Source organism: Artemia franciscana, chromosome 10 (assembly GCF_032884065.1).
Source record: "Artemia franciscana chromosome 10, ASM3288406v1, whole genome shotgun sequence".
NCBI classification, from domain to species: Eukaryota; Metazoa; Arthropoda; class Branchiopoda; order Anostraca; family Artemiidae; genus Artemia; species Artemia franciscana.
The window spans coordinates 20,637,592-20,655,087 of record NC_088872.1 but is presented as its reverse complement, the minus strand read 5'-3'; the positions used below and the strand labels follow the sequence as shown (position 1 = coordinate 20,655,087).

The following is a 17,496-nucleotide window of genomic DNA, read 5'->3' as shown; positions in this document are numbered from 1 at the left end:
CCCAACGGATAGAATATTCACTAGAGTTGGATCAAACGCCTGTTCATAGTCTAGAAAACTGATGACTAGAGAACTTTATTGATTCATGCACCAAGAACAACATTTCTTTTGATTCAAGTCCAAGAGTATCTTCCTTGCCTGGACAGAAATGATCTTGACAGAAGCTTGACAGTAGCCAGAAGATCTCTGGAAATGATTATCACTTTTATTTCAAATTTTACAGGTTCAATTAATTCACAGAAGCATCCGTGAAAAACTCTTAGAAGCAAATCAACCTATTGAGCCTTTGCAGCTAAATCTACCCAAATTGGAAAAATTTGGAGAAGATGTAATAGCAGATATCAATCAATATTGGAACAACTTCAGCGAAACTATTGCAGTACAAGTTACTCCTCTCTGGGAGATTGTTGAGATCGCAATGGAAAAATTTATTAGACTAAAAGAAGGTAAATCAAGAATTGTAACAGCAGTATTTGTCAGACGAATTCGTAATGAGAATCATGAATACTTTGCAGTAAATACTAGGAATAATGAACCATTCAGATGATTGAACTGAAAGTAAGGAGCGACATTAAAACTTAAAACGAACAGAAATTATTCCGTATATGAAAGGGGCTGTCTCCTCCTCAATGCCCCGCTATTTACGATGAAGTGTTTTATTGTTTTAAAAAGTAGAGTTGTGAGAAAGAATTAGACTTTACCGTAAAGAGCGGGGCATTGAGGAGGGAACAGCCCCTTTCATATACAGAATAATTTCTGTTCGTTTTAAGTTTTAATGTCGCTCCTTACTTTCAGTTACAAAACTTGTTTTTTTATTCAATTTCTGAACATTTTTGAATTAATGCAGGTATTGATTTTGGCTCAACGTACATGAATAATTAAAACGAAATTTGCATATTAATTTTATTTTTTTGGCTAAATGGGTTTCTCAAAGTTGTGATCGGACGGTTTTGACAAAAAAGGGGCGGGAGAGGGAGTTTAGTGGGCCCTCAAATTTTTTTTTGTTCTTATAAAAAGGCCATTAGAACTTTCCATAAACGTTTTTATTAGTAATAAATATACGTAACTTTCAAAATAAACTTACGTAACGAACTTCTATATTCGTATATTTTTATTACGTATATGAGGGGGTTCGTCCCCTCGTCAATATCTCGCTCTCTACCCTAAAGTTTTATTTTGTTCCAATTCTTTAAGAACCCTGAATCACAAAGGCCGTTTAATTAGAATAAATAGGTCTTCTGAAATTGCTAAAAATACTTCAGCGTAAAGAGCGAGGTATTCAGGAGGGGACAAAACCCCTCATATACGTAAAAATATATTTTCGTTCTAAGTTTTAATGTTGCTCCTTATTTTCAGTTGAAAAAATTTGTTTTTTTCTATTTGAATTTTTTTGAATTAATGCAGGTTTTGATTTTGACTCACCGTACATGAATAATTAAAACGAAATTAGCATTTTAATTTTACTTTTCTTTTTTTACTAAATGGCTTTCTCAGAGTTTCGACCGGATAATTTTGAGAAAAAGGGGCAGGGGAGGGGGCCTAGTTGCCCTCAATTATTTGGGTTACTTAAAAAGTCCACTAGAACTTTTATTTTATTTTAAGAACGTTTTTTAGTAATAAACATAAGTAACTTACAAATTAACTTCTATATTTGTATATTTTTACTACGTATATGAGGGGGTTCGTCCCCTCGTCAATATCTCGCTCTCTACACTAAAGTTTTATTTTGTTCCAATTCTTTAAGAATGACCCCTGAACCACAAAGGCCGTTTAATTAGAATACATAGGTCTTCTGAAATTACTAAAAAATACTTTAGCGTGAAAAGCAAGGTATTGACAAGGGAACAAACCCCTCATATACATAATAATTTCTGTTTATTTTAAGTTTTAATGTTACTCCTTACTTTCAGTTGAAAAAACTAGTCTTTTTTTCATTTAATTTGTCTTTTTTATATAATGCTGGAGAATCCAGCACCCCCTTCATGGAAATTTTCTTCCCCCATGGAAATATCCTCTCACGTAACTCCCTCCCCATCACCAGAAAATCCCCCTGAAAACGTCTGTATACTTCCCAATAACGAACACTATATGTAAACAATAGGAAAAATTCATAACTTGCAGCCCTTCCACCGAGGACTGTGGGGGATTAAGTCGTCCTTAAAGACATAGTTATTACATTTTTTGACTATGCTGAACAAAGTGGCAATCTTAAAATTTTGACCTGATGACTTTGGGAAAAAATGAGCCTAGTGGTCCTCCGATTTTTGGGTCACTTAAAAAGGACACTAGAACTTTTAATTTCCATTAGAATGAGTCCTCTCACAACATTCTAGGACCACTGGATTGATCCGATCACCCCTGGAGAAAAAAACAATAAAAAAACATAAACAAATAAACACGCATCCATGATCTTTCTTCTGGCAAAAAATACAAAATTCCACATTTTTGCAGATAGGAGTTTAAAACTTCTACATCAGGGTTTTCTGATATGCTGAATCTGATGGTGTGATTTTAATTAAGATTTTATGACTTTTAGGGCTTGTTTTCCCCTTTTTTCGAAAATAAGACAAATTTTTATCAGACTCATAACTTTTGATGAGTAAGACTAAATTTGATGAAACATACATATTTAACATTAGCGTAAAAATCTGATTCATTTGATGTATATATTGGTATCAAAATTCTGTTTTTTAGAGTTTCGGTTACTATTGAGTCGGCTCGCTCCTTACTACAGTTCTTTACTACGAACTGTTTGAAAATCTTATTCAATTCACTACAGAATAAGTTGCAAAATTTTACGTTAATACACTGAACTATATTGAATGTCAAATATATTTGGGTGTCGATACTTTTAAAAACATCCAAAAAATGGATATGGTGCACTTTCATATGGGATTCTGAATTTATAAGTGTCCAGGTATTTTTAATTTAAGGAATTTCGGGAAAAAAGATGAACACCAAATGATATAAAAAAGGTTTAGTAAATTTACTCGTTACCTCCCATAGTTTGTGCAAGCTCTCATCATTCATGGATTAAATACATAAATGACTCTTACCATTATGAGTATTAAGTTAATGTCTTTTACCAATGGACTACCATTTCAACCTCCCTATTTTATTGGCATTTTCCCTCGTCACCTATTGATAATTATTGTCAGTTATCAATAGCTATTGATGATTTTCTTGGTTAGCCGTAGGTGGCTTACAAAGAAAATCTGGATAAGACAATTGAAAATAAGACGACAATGTGGTTTATATAGAATATGCGCATTTTCAATGTGGTCACTTTATAATAGAAAGTTTTTTTCACCTTTTAGAAGACTGGATATTAAACTATCTTTATTAAAAGCCAGAACTATGTCCTGATGTGCTGACTGACTGTAAATTACCTTATTTTCGGGACTGGTACTAACACTGTACCGGGGAAGCCTTTTTTCCTTAATGTGTTTTGTGTGCTTAGTATCGAATAATAAAATTTCTGAAGCCCAAAAAAAACTTCCGTAGTATCGAACTTAATGGATTTCAGACGGATTTCAAGACTCTTAAGACATTAAAAACTAGTGCTTGGAAAATACTTCTTTTTCATTTTCAACGGCCCTTGTAGATGTTCTTAAGAGATATATAGAGAAGAGGTGGAACTCTAGCGTAAAGACAGCCTCATTATGTACCAAATACTTCGTGTTGATTTTGAATTTTAATGTTGCTCTTTACTTACGCTTAAAAAAATTTGCTTTTTTAATTCAACATTATTCAGGAAAACTTAGTACAGATTCAACAACAGGAAATGTTTTTTCTCATACCATTTTATAATTGAAAAGAATGTGTTTTTCATAAATTTTATTTTCACACAAATAAATAACACAGAAATAAGGCTTGGGCTATTTAAGGAGACAATCGATACTATTCCTAAGCAGATATTAGTACCTAAATTGGAAACAGAAGTTCACATGGAAACAGCATTTTTACTCAGAAACTTAAACACGTGTCTATTTGAACCCTCCCCCAAGAAAATATTTCGTATAATCATCGGACGAGGAGTATCATGGGAGGCCTAATTCTTACAGGGTATCACTCCGAGACACCTTTTCCTGATAGATGATTACGGATTCGTGTTTATAGGTCCCCCTCCCAGAGATCATCGTATTAAATGAGGTGTCTTGAGAGGAAGTGATATGGTAATAGGTCAATTACAAACAACATGAATTATAAATTCATGCAATTACAGAGTGAATTGTTCCCCCAAAACAACACCTTGATTGAGACTACCCAGGCAAACCATGGACAGTTTCTTTCTATAACTAAGTCTAAAGATCAGGTGTTTTTATGTTTCTGCACAAACTTTGAATCACAAAGACTTTATAATTTATTTGTACAGACGTTTGTCCCTATAGATACTTCTCTTCTTTTCTAGATCAACTCCGATTTCAACCAGAACTGGATAAGCTTCTCCATGAAAATAAAAAGATAAATAGAGCCTTACTGGCAAAAAGTGCTAATTTTTAACAGGTTTAATGTAGAGAGATAATAAATGAATTTTTTTTCAATTGATAAATTGCTATCAGTTCATTCTGGAAATAGGTCTACATCTAAGTCACAGTGCAAAACTACGCCATAGGGAAATCTTTAGAGGGAAAAAAACGTTATTAGATCTAGTTGTCCACGAAGCATTGGTTCCAACTCCATACCCACTAGGCCACGTGAGGCCAGTACGTTATGCATGGCCCTCCTTTATCATACCCCTTTCATAGCTTCCCCCTCTGTTCAATCACAGGCTTCTTCCTTTTTTAGGTTTTTCCTCACAACCTTTTCCCATCCTATTCGAGGACGTTCTGTTTTTGCTGACCCCAATTCGATTACTAAAGGTCAAATTTTGGTAGCCAAATTGGCCGCTCTTTGGCTATGGAACTAGACGGTCGGGTTGAACCACGTTCTTGACGTTTCTTTTTTTTTAGTTGATTGACACTATAAACTTAATACAGAACGATATACTAAAAAAAAATTGCTCTTTCTCCAAAATTGATTCATTCATTTCTATTAAAATTCATTTTAATAGAAATTTCGCATGATATCATGAAAGAAGCCTCTTCCGATGTTACAGAACCAGAGTTTTGATGTGATAACCCCTGTGACTTCATTCACAGGACTGATACTTTTCCACATTTAAGGCTCTAGACGAATCTACCAAAGTCTTGACCTATCTAAATTGTTTTTTTCCGGCCAGAAAGTGTTAATGTCCGGTTCTAAAAAAAATTATCGAAAAAAAAAATACACATTAACTAGATTTCGGATATTCACGGTAACAAATGAGCTCTCTCTCTCTCCCTCTGTCTTTTGTATGGATGTTTTAAATAGTATGGGTTTAAATGTTTGTCTCATGACCTCCCCTCCTTCACAGGCCATGGAACCTTCGTAGATATTAGTAACTTTGTTTATTTAACGATTTTTGTTTTAAATATATATCTTCAGGGCTGTATCCAGGATTTCTGTGGAGGGGGGAGGGGTGTTCTTTTTCTAGAGGGGGAGAGTTGCAAAAAATTTTGAGGAACACATAACAAAATTGTTTATATGTATTTTGTTTACGTTTTTATAAGTCGAACCAATATTTCGGGAGAGGAATATTCAAACACTCTACCCTCCCCTTGGATACGGCCTTGTATATCTTATCTTATATTTTTTTTTACCTTTATTTACGAAGAACTAGTTTTGTCTGACCTCTTTTCATAGGCTAGATGCCAAGTGTATCGATCACTCTCCTTACCAAATATTCTGTATTCTGTAATAGCCCTATTAGAGCGGACATCAAAAGAACAGAGATTTGAGATTATCTTTCATGTTTGATTATTTTCTTTTTCCAAAATTAGCACACAAATGACAAGCAACGAGATTATGACGACTTTTGTCTAAGAGCATCATATACCATTTGATTTATTTATAAATGTCCGACTGTTTTGAACTGTTCAATATATTGACCGCATACCTCATCTGAGGAATAAAAAGAAATCACGTACACGCGAAGCCTAAATTAGATTAAAAATTACAACTATTAACTGTATTTCACATCTAAACATCTACATCCTAATTGAGAGTCTGCAGAAAAAGCAGATAGAATGCAGAAATGTCCATAAGGCACTTAAACTAAAATCACAATGAAAAATCATATTCTTCAAATCAGCGGACAAAATCGAAAATACACGGGAAATATCGTCAGACTGAAATCAGAAACACAGTAAAGTCCTTCAATAAAACTCGAAGATATGCCCTGGAAAGAAAAAATAGTCTCAAGAGGTTAAGGGGATGGAGTTTCAGAAAGCACACAAAAGGCATATGCATCAAGCAGACGTCATTAACATCATCTTAGGTATTGTGTTAAAAAATATGGTTTCCAAAATTGTACGGAGTCTAATTGATTTCCATCATTGACTGAAGTTAAAAAAGTAAAATAAAACTGAAAATACTTAATTTAAAGAAATTAGTCAAATTTTCCATTTCAAAAACAAGATATAGCACAGATCTATTAGCATCTGTCCAAAAAAAAGCCATTTAAAGTTTAGATTCCCAAAATCTGAACACTGGATTGCATATACTTTTTTCCATCAATTTGACTCATTTTAAGAAAAAAGATTAGACATATATACTGTATGCAAATTGTGAGTGTTAGTTTTTATTGAGTTTCTTGGGGACTTTTTAGTTTGTTGTTTTTTGGTGTGCCAAAGAATAGACTTTGCCTCTGGACTGCAGTTAGGAGGTACCTCTCTCTCTTCGTATTTTCTCACCTTTTTTAAGTCATGCTAATTAAGTATTTCTCACACCATAGACAAGTTTCTTTGTTTAATTTTTATTAGGATTCATATTTGATTTAAATAAAGAAATTCGCCACAAAATCAGCATCATCTATTAAGGTTGCTTAAAAGAGGTAGTATACTCAATGTTAAAAACATCTCTATTGGGGAAAAAAAAAAAAAAAACATTAAATGCCGAACGACGGGACGTAAAGAGTAGCATTAAACTTGAACCGGACAGATATTATCTTATAACAGGCATGGTTCAAGCATTAGCCGTGACCTAAGAAAGAGCAAACCACAGCCCATAGCAATCGAACATTAAAAACGCGTTTCCAAAAATCTATTCAGTACACAAATTTCTAATTTAGAGATGATTCAAGAATGTAAACTATTATATATATTTATGTTAACAGAAAAGTCAATTACAAATGGAAATTTGACAAAAAAAAAATAAAAGAAATCTTGGAACTCCTCTAGAAAACGACGATATACACATATGAAAATTGCATCATTGGGATCACTGAAGCCTAAAATATTAAAATGGAGTTTTATGACCCCTCTCTTGATAAAAAAAGGAAAGTCACTTTTTTGCATGTGTAGTAATATTTTTCTCCTTTTTTTTTTGCCAAGGCTAATAGACGGTCGCAAAGACTTGAAGAGATATTTAATGGCTCATTTAAATGCTACTTCTTGTATCTATTTGCTATTTTTATCCGTTCTTATTTATAAATTCGTCTTAATAGTATTTAAGCCCAGAAACTGATTTTTTTTTTCGTATTATGGTCCATTATGATACATTTTGGAGTCAGTGATTCAGTTTACTAATTCTAATCAATAGTGTAGGCAGTCTTGTTTTGTTCGGAAACGTCAAAAGGATTGACAAGTATTTCCATTACAAATCAATTAGTAAGCAAGAGGCAATTTGTATGATTTACGGCCTCTGCCTCAGTTTCAGCGGGGATCAGGCCGTCTTCAGAGAAATATTAACTGGAATTGTATATTATAAATGACTTGTGAGACCACTGATCGTTAGTTTCATTAAGAAACGACGGTCGGAAGATCTTCTCAGGAAATTTCCTCAAGACAAGAAGTTGAAGAAGAATTGACTGACTTGCATACACAAGCTTACAAGTCAATTTCTGAAGATTCTTCAAAAATTTATAGTTTTATTGTTTTTAAGCCTTTTTACTTATTCTATGTCTTATAAATGGGAAAAATAAAATGTTTGAGTAAATACAATAAAAAACTTTGAAACAATGTTAATTTTTTCGAAGAAACGGGCCCTGCTTAGATCATAGCACATATTCTTCCTATAAAGCAAAATATTATCACAAATTGTGTTATTGCTAAGTCACATGGCAATTTTATAATAGATATAGTCCAATTAAGCACGGCACTTATTTTTTAACCTTATCCGTTTCGTTTTTATGTACTGTTTTCTGTTTTTATTTTCATTTTAACAAGCGTTTGCGTTTGCACTATTGTTTAGCGGATAAGAGTCAGAAAAAATTTGCTCTGCTATCTGGTGGCGAAAGCTCGGAGCATCTGGATAACAGAAGAAGAAAACAAAAAGATGAGAACGAAAAAAGAAAAGTTCCAAGTCAAGTGTTTTATAGTGAAGAAAAAACAACGAAAAAGCAATCCAAAGATATAAAAGGTTGAGCGTAAGCTTGAATTGGCATTATTGTGAATAAACTCAGATCATCAGAAAAGGTTACCCGCCCCAGGTCTGAAGCGAGCTCTTTCTACATTCATAATAGTGAATTCATAATAGTTCTTTCTACATTCATAAAACAAAGATTCCTGGAAAAGCTGCCGGAGCAGTGCTTTCTAGAAATATGTGTTTTTCCGAGGGATTGATGGATGAACATGCATCTATAAGAAGACAAAAGATCGATTTTTCCAGGTGCTTTTTCTTGCAGTTTTAACACTTTTTGAGCTTTTTTTTTTTACAAAAACAGAAGAAAAAAAGCCGGCACTATTCCTTTCTCTATGGAAAGTTAGAACCGAAATATAGCATTAAAATTGTCGCTTTCCGCTTTGCAAGTGACTAAGACCGATGTCGGTGTGTTGCGAACGGGTTGGATGAATTATGAATTCTTAGTTTGTTTTTCATTTTATTCAAAATTATTGTGCTTTTATACTGGAAACAAAAGTTTGTTCCTTTCAATTTATAACCTATTGTTCAACATCTTGAGGTGGAAAGAACCAAATTCTGGCGTGCCCAGCTCCTCTTATAGGTGTTAGAATCACCTCTGCAGTCGCAGTAGTATAACATGCGCATGTGGTCGATTCAAACAGAGATGGGTTTCTTAACGCCAGGTTGGGAATTGACTTGGCTTACTGACTTGAAAGCTCTTGTTCGGCAACGTTGCAGCGTAGAGAGAACCAGATGTCCGCACCGTTAGTCGTCTCCAGAGTGTTCTGTCCTGGCAGGGGTTGGAGCTTCTTCGAGGTTAATGTCTCTGATAGTGAGTCGACCACGGATGACGTGCATCCATCTTGTGTGTGGTCTACCTTTGGGGCGTTTCTAGCTATTTGCAGTTGGATCAAAGTCGAAGATGCACCTGGCGGGCGTTTGAGTAGACAGACAACGTAGGTGACCGTGCTAACAAAGCGAGTGAGACTCTAGTCACTCAGACAGGGGTGGCAATTTAAAAGACCGAAGGATCTCCAAGTTCTGTCTGTACCCTGTTCAACTATCTAATGCGTTGAATTTTGCAAAGGTGCTTCGTCTGGAGAGTATCTATATTGGTTATCTGCGCTTGAGTCATGGGCCAAGTCTCTGATAAGTACAGCATAACGCTAGCTACCGAGGCATAGTAGATTCGTGCCTGTTGTGAGGCGGCTGATATGGGGTTTGTAAGATGTTGTTCATAAAAGACGACCGAAGACGACATTCGCCTTTGCCACCATTGCTGCTATCTCTTCATCTAGATTTCCATTTGATCAGACAACTGAATAAGGTAGGTGAACTGTTTGACTAGCTCAACATTCTGTCTACACACTTCTATAGATGTCAGGAGGCTGGATGACGCCTTGTCCACAGGCATTATTTGGTCTTAGACCTGTTTACTTTTAAACCAAATGTTTCTGCGATAGATGCTAGCGTTAGCAGTGACGTTTTAAGCTCACCGAGACTTTCACAATCTAGTGCCACATCATCAGCAAATTCAACATCTGACAGAACTCTTCCAACAAAATTGATGCCAAATTGCTGCACCAACAGTGTTTTGCTTAGGACATGTTTGAAGAGCTTGGGTGCAGTAGCGCAGCCTTGCCGACCACTGTTTCTAATTTGAAAACGTGAGGAGAGCTCATCATTTACAATGACAGAACTTTTGGTGTTATTGTATAGCTCCTACAGCAGATTGAAGGATCAGCCTCAGAGACTGTGTGCCGACAGTGTTCAACGCAAATCGGAAATCAACTAAGGGAAAGCACGCCTTTTTTTTTAATATTCAGGAATTTTCTTTGCCAGATGTCTAACTGTGTGGATTTACTCTGTAGTGGACTGCCCCGGCATGAAACCAGCGTGTTTCAGCTAGTGAAGCGAGTCAGGGCTGGAGGTATGAAAGCATTATAAGAAGTTCAATAAGGGAAGTGTCATTACGGAAAAAAGCATGGTCGCAAAAGGAGTACTTGAGGGATCAGTGGGAGATTTATCTTTACATTATAGATACTATATTGTCTCCAAATGAAGGTCCTCGGTTACTTCTTTCGGCCCGGTTCTAAGCTGACTGAAGTTTTTCTTTCAAATTGAGAAGGAGCTACTAGTCCCTGACCTGCATTGGTGGGCCCTATGCATTTTTTAAATCAATATCAATTTCAGTAACACAAATAATGCGAAATTAAAATTAGGACGTTGAAACACGACTATCGTATTAACATTTTGACTGACGGATTCAGACGTTTTGAACTAGACTTATTAGGAGTTTAAAAATTCAGGGCGAAGAAATCATTCAGAGCTAGGATAAAATTTATGATTTTTGGTAGGAGTGTGAGGGTATAATATACACCCTTATCATAGCAGTACATCACGGCTCATGAAGAATAGGGTATCTTGTAAGTCTTACTTAGGTTGGAAAGGTACTCGTAATGTAGTTTTAGTTACTCACTTTTGTCACCAAAAGTGTAAGGTATCAGTCATAGTAGTAAATGCCCTTTTAGAAACAACTGATCATAGGTACAGCATTCGCTGCGATCTGGTAAAAAGTGAATGCTAGGGCGTCAGACCAATCAATTAAAAAAACTAAAAAAATTTTTTTTTTTAAAAACTCAAGTGAAGAAGAATCGCCAAATTAAGTTAATTTAGGAATTGCGCCTGTAATAGATCAATTAATCAATCAATCAATTTATTCAACCAATGAATTTACAGCAAAAAATTTCAACATAGAATCCCCCAGAAGGCTGTAATTACTTCCACGAATCTTAAAAGTAGAAGTTAATTGCAAAACAATTTTTGGAGGGAATTTTGAAAAAGAGCCTAAAACCTCTCGAAAATGGTGTCGATCGAAATGAAAGCTGAGTCATTTGAATCAACCCAGTCAAAAATTGCACTGGATAATTACAATAATCCATTTTGAACACCAAGGAAAATTACTTTTCGGTTGGGAGACAATGATGTGTCTCCTTTTTTCTGTGTTTTCTCCCATGGGTGATCCTACCCAACCATTGGTGGTAGAATGTTGGAATAGGACACATTTGACCACTGGTCGAAGAATGTTTCAAGAGGGCTCATTTGAAAGAAAGCCAGGTCTAGTGACTTTTTAAGTAAAAAAAAAATAACATAAGGTAAAACACGCTATTTTACGAGGACTGCATGTTCATATACAAGGTGATATGACACATGTATCATTTGAAAGTTGCTTCTCTAGGATATGATGTCGCATTAGAAATACTCCATTACCTTACTCCCTGAAATGTTATCATATTCCTTGAAATTTCGTCATAAACTGGTGCTCAGAGGATTCCTTGCATTATATAGCAAACACAAGAGAGGACACTCGGACGAACAAATGAGATCCTTCCTAAAATCCATACCACAGGTTGGGGCCCTCGAAAGCAGTCGCTGTAACAAAAACTGTGCCTCAACAGCAACATATAGGGATTGTAGTAAATTACAGTGCATCGACGTTCCAATGACGTTTCCATAGCTGTTCGTGGAACTGACAGCGGTGAATCAGTCTCATGTCTCTTTACAAAATTTCTTTATTAAGGTTTAAAACACATTTTAAATTTTCAGTTTCTTTACTAAGTTGCGTCCAACACAGCAAGCATAACACAGCAAGCATTACATAGCAAGGATAATGCTTGCTTTTCTACTTTCCTATTTCCAAACTTTGAAAATGTAGTTATTTTTTTACATTCTCTTAGAATTGCTATATTTGTTTTCTATGATTCTGAGTTTATTGATACAAATCTAAGGGGGTTTGAAAAACGAGTCTTAAATTCACGAAAATAGTGTCCGATTGGAGTGAAAACTGTGTCATTGGAGATCACAATGGGAGAAAACTATACATAGGGGAACTACAGTTACCCATTTCGAACAACAAGGGAAATCACTTTTTGCTTGGAAAGCACTGAAGTCTCTCTTTTTTTCTGTTGCTATAAACAGAAGCCATATCGCTATTTACCAAAGGTCTCTAATTGGGAACAATGATTGCAATCGAAGAATGGCGGGATCGATACATACTAATGGGATATATTGGAGTGTTAAAGCTAAGATCACCATCAAGAAGTAACTAAAGCAAATTAAAGAGCTGAAATTTAGGTAAGGCAAGCCTTTGTTTATAAATATAAACTTGGTCTAAAAATCTCCGGAAGAAAAGTGGACTATAATTTATACATAGGAAAATGCCTTCAGCTTTTTTTTTTAGCTGAAACTTAACTGTGTTTTTGACCCCATTGCTCCTTATTAGAAAAGTTAAGAGAGAGACAGAGAGAGAGAAAACGTCATTAGACTTTAAATCCTAAAGCAATTCGCAGATCCAGCCTGATATTCAAACCAAATACTAACCAAAAATTAAAAAACAAGTTATTAATGCGAAAACAAATTAACGAGGCTGATATTCCATAAAATTGGCGTCAGATAGAAATGAAAACTACGCCTTTGGAATCTACATAGCCAAAACCCTATACACAAAAATTAGTCCTCCATCTGGAGCAACAAGGAAAACTACTTTTTTATATGGGAAGCAGTGATATGTCTCCTTTTTTTTACCCTACCTCTTCTTCCTTTTCAACAAAAGAGTTAGAACGCTAATTAGTTTTCACCAACTCCGTATTCTGTTTTGGATTTAACCATAGAAGAGCTGCCTGATTACCCCCTCCCCAGAGTTTGGCCTGTTTGCACCTATGAATCTAACTATAAGTTCTTGGCTCTGGAGAGATTTTTGAATCCGTTTGTCTTTAACAATTGTTTTTAATCTGTTTTCAGCAAATGTTAAAAGTGGTCGAGGTTCCACATTTATATCATAAATATCACAGTCTAAATACCATTTGGTCTCAACTTCCATTTGCAAACACTGTTGCAGACACTAGGACTGTAATTTAAACATGAAATGGGTTTTTAACCACTGTCAGAAAGGAAAAAATAGTGCTTCAAATACTGTTCCGAGGAGAAACACGCTTCGCCAAGGGTCTTGCATAATTTTTCCTGTTTTTGAGCTTTTGTGAAAGAGACTTAGCCCCAAAAAATTCATTAGTTCAACGACAAACAAACACAAGACTAAACAACTGATAAGGCGGTGGTCCCGGAGATATACAGATACAAGCAGTATTTGAAAGTTTTCTGTGTATTACTTCAAATTTTATTGTACAGGAACAAGAAATTTGTTAATATGAACCAGGTTTTTTGTACAAGGAGGAAGAAACAGCAAAAGTTTACAAAATCCAAAATAATTAATTTGGATTCTAATTAATTCTTTTTGCTTAAGAAGGGGGAAAACTCCAGAAGCAAAAAGAATTGAATCGTCACAAAAAGTTGAGTAGAGATTGGCCAACGCAAATTTATTATATTCACCTCTATTGGCAACAATCTTAGCATATCCTTATACCTTGAAAATATTCTTACCTTGAAAACACAAAAGAACATTTTTAGGTTAAGCCAAATTTATCCAATCCTAAATAACCACGGAGTCTATTATTGATGCGATTAACCAAAATATTGAATCATAACAAAAATTTCGAAGGTAGAATGTTAAAAGATAGAATAAAAGTGAGGGGTGATATGATTTTGAGAAAAAGGACCAAAAATAGCAGACAGTGAATGATACTAATTAAGAACTAATTATGAATTGAAGCATAATTAAACTGATGAGCTATATTGACCAATAACAAATAGATAGCCTACGAAAATAGCTTAAAGACTTTGACCGCTTATCAAAGCTCCATAAATATCCTTTACTTTAATAAGGAAAAAATTCCAAATTGAATCAAAAGGATTTCTGCACAAAAATGATGCCTCGGTTCAAATTTTGCAAGTTCGAAAATTTATTCATTTTGAATTGAACTGCTTTTCTTGTAAAAAAAAAAAAAATAGTAGGATGAATGAGACCTAAGCAAAAATTTCAGCAATATGTTCAATGCCTTCACAAAAGAGAAAGAAAAAAAGAAAATAAAGTAAAACACAAAAAAAAAATTGAAATTAAGAAGACCTAAATCAAAACAGCAAACAATCTAAAGGTAAAGCATCCTAAACGGTCATAGCGTCATCATTCGTATGATGACCCTGAGATTCTATTAATTTGGCTCACTTTTAAAATTGTTTCTGTTTCGACTGGCTCTTTACAATTGTAAGTTTTCTTTATTTTGTCATTTAGTTCTTATTGTTTATTAAAGACAGCTGTTAAATATACATCCAGGTTTTATTCTAATCACTGTCTTTGCAAAAATACCCTATTCTTCTTGGTTTTGATATTTTATTTGAATCATTGCAACATTAAAAAAAAATTAAATGGGTCTCAAACATCTAAGAATTCTCTGCTAAGATGTTCAGTATATTCGTGATTATTAAATGACTTTTATGGGTTAAATAACTAGCAATCGTAATCGGTAAAACCTAGAAGCAATCGGTAAGCATAAATAAAAAACAAAAAACCCACCCAACCCCATTAACTGAACAGCAGAAAAACAATGTCAAACGTGGGACTCTAATCCTCAACCCTTTTAATAAAAGCTTTATCGATCACAAACTCAATCAACTAAACAAGCAGAGCTAGTTTAGTTGATAACACTTTCACATAAGACTAAATGATTTTTTTCTGAAGTTTATGGATATCTCTTATTGTTATGGTCAATTATTGAATAGGATTTATTTTTCATGGCTGGTGTTTTATTATTCACTCTGTTAGAGGTAAAGTTTACATGCGATTTGCTACTTGGCCGTGATCACTCCAATTGAAAGCTTGGGCTTTCAACCCTAGCTGGAAGTCATTTTCTGTTTAGCTTCTTAATTTGTTTCGTCTCAAGGAACACCCATGATTCCAAGATTATCTATAAAAAATCAGGCAAAGAGAAAAAGAGAGATTACTGTCAGAGACATCTTTTGTTTATTTTTCGAAGGTTGATTTGAAAGCTAATGCTCATATTTATGCACTTTCTATAAAACAGTCTTGATAACTATATAGCAAAATACCATAAGGCACCAGAAAAGACACTTTATGTAGGAATCATTTCCTCCACTCACTTTATGGAGGAACACTTTATGGAGGATTGATTCGAAAGCAAATGACCTACTTAAGGGACAAGTTCAAACAAGAACTTTTGAGCTCTGACCACTGACTTAATGTTAAGGCCTTTGCATCTCGGCACCTTTCAATTTTTGGAACAGCATACTTGTCTAAACAGATGTTTTTCAGAGATGAAATGCAAGGAGAATAATTTGACTTGTCTGGCAATAGTCTTAAGTCACTGCTGAAGTTGGAGACGTCAAATCTAAAGCCAGAAATATCTACTATTTTGGCATCCAGGAAACAATTTCACCATTCCGACTAATAAAAATGTTCAATGCACAGTGTATCAATATTCTTAATAACATTTAAATTACAAATATAAAAACATGAAATACATAATTTAAAACAACATACGTTGTTTTAATCAACGGTACATTTGATTTAGATTTATTTGAACTTCAAGTGTTGCCCCTAGGGCAAAAAAAAAACCTTGATTTAATTCAACATTCTCTGACAGTTGTTGCTTAATACCCTTCGAAGTTCATTAGGTTCCCCAAGCCCCGCATTACCATTACAAAAAAATGGTCTAAACAGTTACCAATTTGCGATAAAGGCCCCCTTGCCATAGGGCCTATTGGGATTATATAATTTTTTAGGGATTATTCCAAGAAACAAGCTTCTCAAAGAAAAGTAGAGAGCTCCAGTAAACCAAAAATGAGCGGAAATACAATCAAATAATCTTCCAAGCGTAAAACTACCACAAATCACTATCAATAAATAAATAAAACTCAGAACGAACATATATTACAATAAATTGCCGAGTCAAACTCAAAACGAGCAACAATTAACATTAGCACGGCTATAACACCCGTGTCTTCTCAAGACGGGATCATAATTTGCGCTTTACTGAAAGAAAAATAAAACAAAAAACGAATGAGCGTGGGTTGTCACTTTAATTGAGATATACTGATATTTATTTTTTAAAGTTTTGATATTTTTTATTAATGAAAGTAAAAAAGGTGGTAACATTTAAAACAATTTTAGTTTTCAGTAAAGCGCAAATTATGTTCTGGTCTTGAGAAGGCATTGGAATTATCAGCCGAACTGATGTTATTTTTTGCTCGTGTCGAGTTTGACTCGGCTATTTGTTGAAATTTCTGTTCGTTTTGAGTTTCATTTATTTATTGACAATGATTTATGGTAGTTTTACGCTTTCTTTAACGGTATTTCCGCTAATTTTTGGCTTAGTGGAGCTCTTTACTTTTCTTTGAAAAACTTGTTTTGTGGAAAAAGTTTTTAAAATTAATTTCTGTCCGTTTTTTATTGACATAGTCTTTTTCATGTAAAAAACAAATTTTTTATCTTTTCAGTTTTTTCTATAAAAATCCATAGTTTGGGTTTCTATTCCTATGTTGGAAAAAACTTTTTCAACAATTTTTAATCCAGACACAAACAGTATTTTTTGTATTTAATTTTGTAAATCCTGAAGTTAACCTGACAAATAAAATAATATCATTCCCAAAAGATTACACCTATGCTCTTTAGCAGCCTGGATACACTTACACCCTTTTATTTATTTATTTAAATTTTAAGAGCAGAAGTAGTGATTGTATTAGCTCCAAAAGTAGTAGATTGGTTAAACTTAATACTCCCAGTCGTTCTCGATATACTGCTGAGGTGGGTTCTTGGCAACCATAAAAACAATGCCTTTTAATTTAGTTTAAACCAACATATAGTTTTAAAGCATAATGGGCCAAGTGCATGATTTTCGGTATTGAGATACTCAATATCCCAAAAGACATAGTTGCTGGACCGTTCTGATATGCTGAACAAAAGGCTGTCTCACAATTTTGACTGGATGCGTTTGAAAAATGAATGGGCTTGAGAGAAGGGCTGCTTGCCCTCCAATCTCTTTTTACTCTTAAAAAAGGGACTAGAACTTTCTAATTTTGAATAAAATTAGCTCCTTTAAAATTCTCAATGATATCTCTTGCTATTATAGAGTGATGCTGCCTGTGATATCACTTATATGCCATTTT

The 17,496-nt window shown here is 34.4% G+C and overlaps 2 protein-coding genes across 10 annotated transcripts in view; one reads left to right on the top strand and one right to left on the bottom strand.

Moving 5' to 3' along the window:
* LOC136031896 (dynein regulatory complex protein 1-like) overlaps positions 1-4,540 on the top strand; it is a 46,059-nt gene extending 41,519 nt beyond the window's left edge. The window contains exons 7-8 of the mRNA XM_065711874.1: positions 224-446; positions 4,412-4,540. Coding sequence (XP_065567946.1) covers positions 224-446; positions 4,412-4,503 — 315 coding nt within the window. The 3' untranslated portion in view covers positions 4,504-4,540. The remainder of the gene's footprint in view (positions 1-223; positions 447-4,411) is intronic.
* LOC136031897 (neurofilament light polypeptide-like) overlaps positions 1-17,496 on the bottom strand; it is a 162,572-nt gene that overhangs the window by 42,696 nt on the left and 102,380 nt on the right. For 2 of the 9 annotated variants that reach the window (XM_065711885.1, XM_065711876.1), the window contains 2 exons: positions 11,692-11,853; positions 6,035-6,259 (listed from right to left, as the gene is read on the bottom strand). The exons of 5 other annotated variants lie outside the window; for them this stretch is intronic. In XM_065711885.1, the coding sequence (XP_065567957.1) occupies positions 11,745-11,853 (109 nt within the window). In that variant the 3' untranslated portion in view covers positions 6,035-6,259; positions 11,692-11,744. Of the gene's footprint in view, positions 1-41; positions 187-6,034; positions 6,260-11,691; positions 11,854-17,496 lie in introns of those variants that run through there. 2 more of the 9 variants (XM_065711879.1, XM_065711877.1) reach the window with 2 other exon arrangements.